The sequence below is a fragment of the Balaenoptera physalus genome, assembly GCF_965194825.1.
Source record: "Balaenoptera physalus genome assembly, chromosome: 7".
NCBI lineage: Eukaryota > Metazoa > Chordata > Mammalia > Artiodactyla > Balaenopteridae > Balaenoptera > Balaenoptera physalus.
In genome coordinates this window covers 20,678,072-20,680,014 of record NC_138886.1, presented here as the reverse complement: position 1 = coordinate 20,680,014, position 1,943 = coordinate 20,678,072, and the positions used below count along the sequence as shown (strand labels likewise).

The 1,943-nt window shown below is 44.7% G+C and overlaps 1 protein-coding gene across 1 annotated transcript in view; it reads right to left on the bottom strand.

Moving 5' to 3' along the window:
* Window positions 1-372: 372 nt before the first annotated feature.
* The window catches only part of WDR31 (WD repeat domain 31), a 21,164-nt gene continuing 19,593 nt past the window's right edge, over window positions 373-1,943 (bottom strand). The window contains exon 10 of the mRNA XM_082469206.1: window positions 373-792. Within this exon, the coding sequence (XP_082325332.1) occupies window positions 710-792 (83 nt within the window). The 3' untranslated portion in view covers window positions 373-709. The remainder of the gene's footprint in view (window positions 793-1,943) is intronic.

Genomic DNA, 1,943 nt, shown 5'->3' with positions numbered 1-1,943 from the left:
ACATTTACCCACTCATCTTTGAACCTGAGGTTTGCAAAGTTTAAGAGCACAAAGTGTTAGCAAGGGTATGGAACAACGGAAACTCTGCTGAAGGTCCTCCACAGCTGGTGGGAATGTGAACTGTGACAATCTTTTTGGAAAAGAGGTGGTATCTACTAAAGCTGATCATGCACTCTACCCTGTGGCCCAGAATGGCCTCCCCTGGTTATATAGTGAATACGATGCCTGCATATTTCACCAGATGACATACTAATGGAATGTTCATAGCAGCACTAATTATAAGAGCCCCAAACTAGAAACACCCATATGCCCATCAGTAGTTAAATGGATAAATTATAATACTGTCACACAATAGAATACTATCAATGTCAATCTATCTCACAAACATGTTGAGCCCAAGAAGCCTGACGAAAATTAAGAGCATATATTGTTTCACCTAACTCTACTGCTGGGTAACAAACTGTCCCAAAAACTTAGTCTTAAAACAATTTGTTTTTCATGATTCTGTGGGCTAGCTGCGCACTTTTCTTCTGATTTCATCTATGGCTGCATTCAGCTGCAGGTTTGGCAGGGCTGGAAGGTCCAAGGTGACCTTGTTCACATGTGTGGTGGTACAGGGTTCTCCTCCACAGGACCTAGGTCACTCCCTGACGTGGGAAGCCTCAGGAGTAGCATTCCAAGAGGGTGAAAGTGAAGCTGCAAGCTCTCCCTAAGGCTGAGCCTCAGACTTACATAGCATTCGTTCTGCATTCTGTTGGTCAAACCAGTCAAAGGCCATCACAGATTCAAGGGCTGGAAAATAGATCCCATCTATTAATGAGAAGTTACTTTGCAAAGGGTCACACATACAGGGATGGGAGAAGCTTGTGGCCATATCTTCCATCTACTACAATATGATTCTACTTATATAAAGTAGAAAAGCAGACAAAACCAATTTATGCCGTTACAAATACCTTGGCAGATAGTTCTGAAGGGGAGTATGAGGGAGGCCATCTGCGTTCCTGGATGTATTATACTTCTTCATCTAGGTTACTAGAGTGTGTTCAGTTTAAGAAAATTCAGCCAGCTATAAACTTAAGACATTTGAAACTCTGTGATGGCTAAACTTGAATTAAAAGTTTATATATGTGTGTATGTGTGTGTGTGTGTGTGTGTGTGTGTGTGTATATATATATAGTGGCTTAAAAAGAATGAAGTTCTCTTTCAAGTCACAGTACAGCTGGTCAGGCTGCTGGAACAGCTCAGCTCCTGGAGGTTATCTGGGGCCCCAGCTTCCTTCTCTCTTGTTGTTGCATCATCTTGTCCTTATCTGAATAGCTGAAGCTGTTGCTGGCAGTCTGCATCCCACCTAGTGGGAAGGGACCCAGAGGGGAAATCCTGGACAAACACACTCCTTTTGAGCTAACAGGGTGGAAGTTACATCACTTCCACTCATGGTCCACTGACACCAACTTACTCTTATGGCTGTGCCTAGCTGGGAATGCTGTCTTAGCTGGACTGCCCATGCCAAGAAGTGCCCATTTCAGGAACAACTAACAGTCTGCTGTGTTTTAATGATGAAGCTGTTCTTTGATAATTATGCTTTAAAAAGGCCATTCAGAAAAAGCTAAGTTCCTTTATCTCAGTGTTAAAAGATTAAAAAAACAAGTGGGGGCTTCCCTGGTGGTTCAGTGGTTAAGAATCCGCCTTCCAATGCAGGGGACGTGGGTTCGATCCCTGGTTGGGGAGCTAAGATCCCACATGCCGCGGGGCAACTAAGCCCCCTGCGCCTCAACTACTGAGCCTGCGTGCTCTAGAGCCCCGTGCGCCACAACTAGAGAGCCCGAGCGCCGCGACTAGAGAGACACCTGTGCCGCAACAAAGAGCCCGCCCCTGCAACGAAAGATCCCGTGTGCTGCAACTAGAGACACGGTGCAGCCAAATAAATAAATAAAATTTAAAAA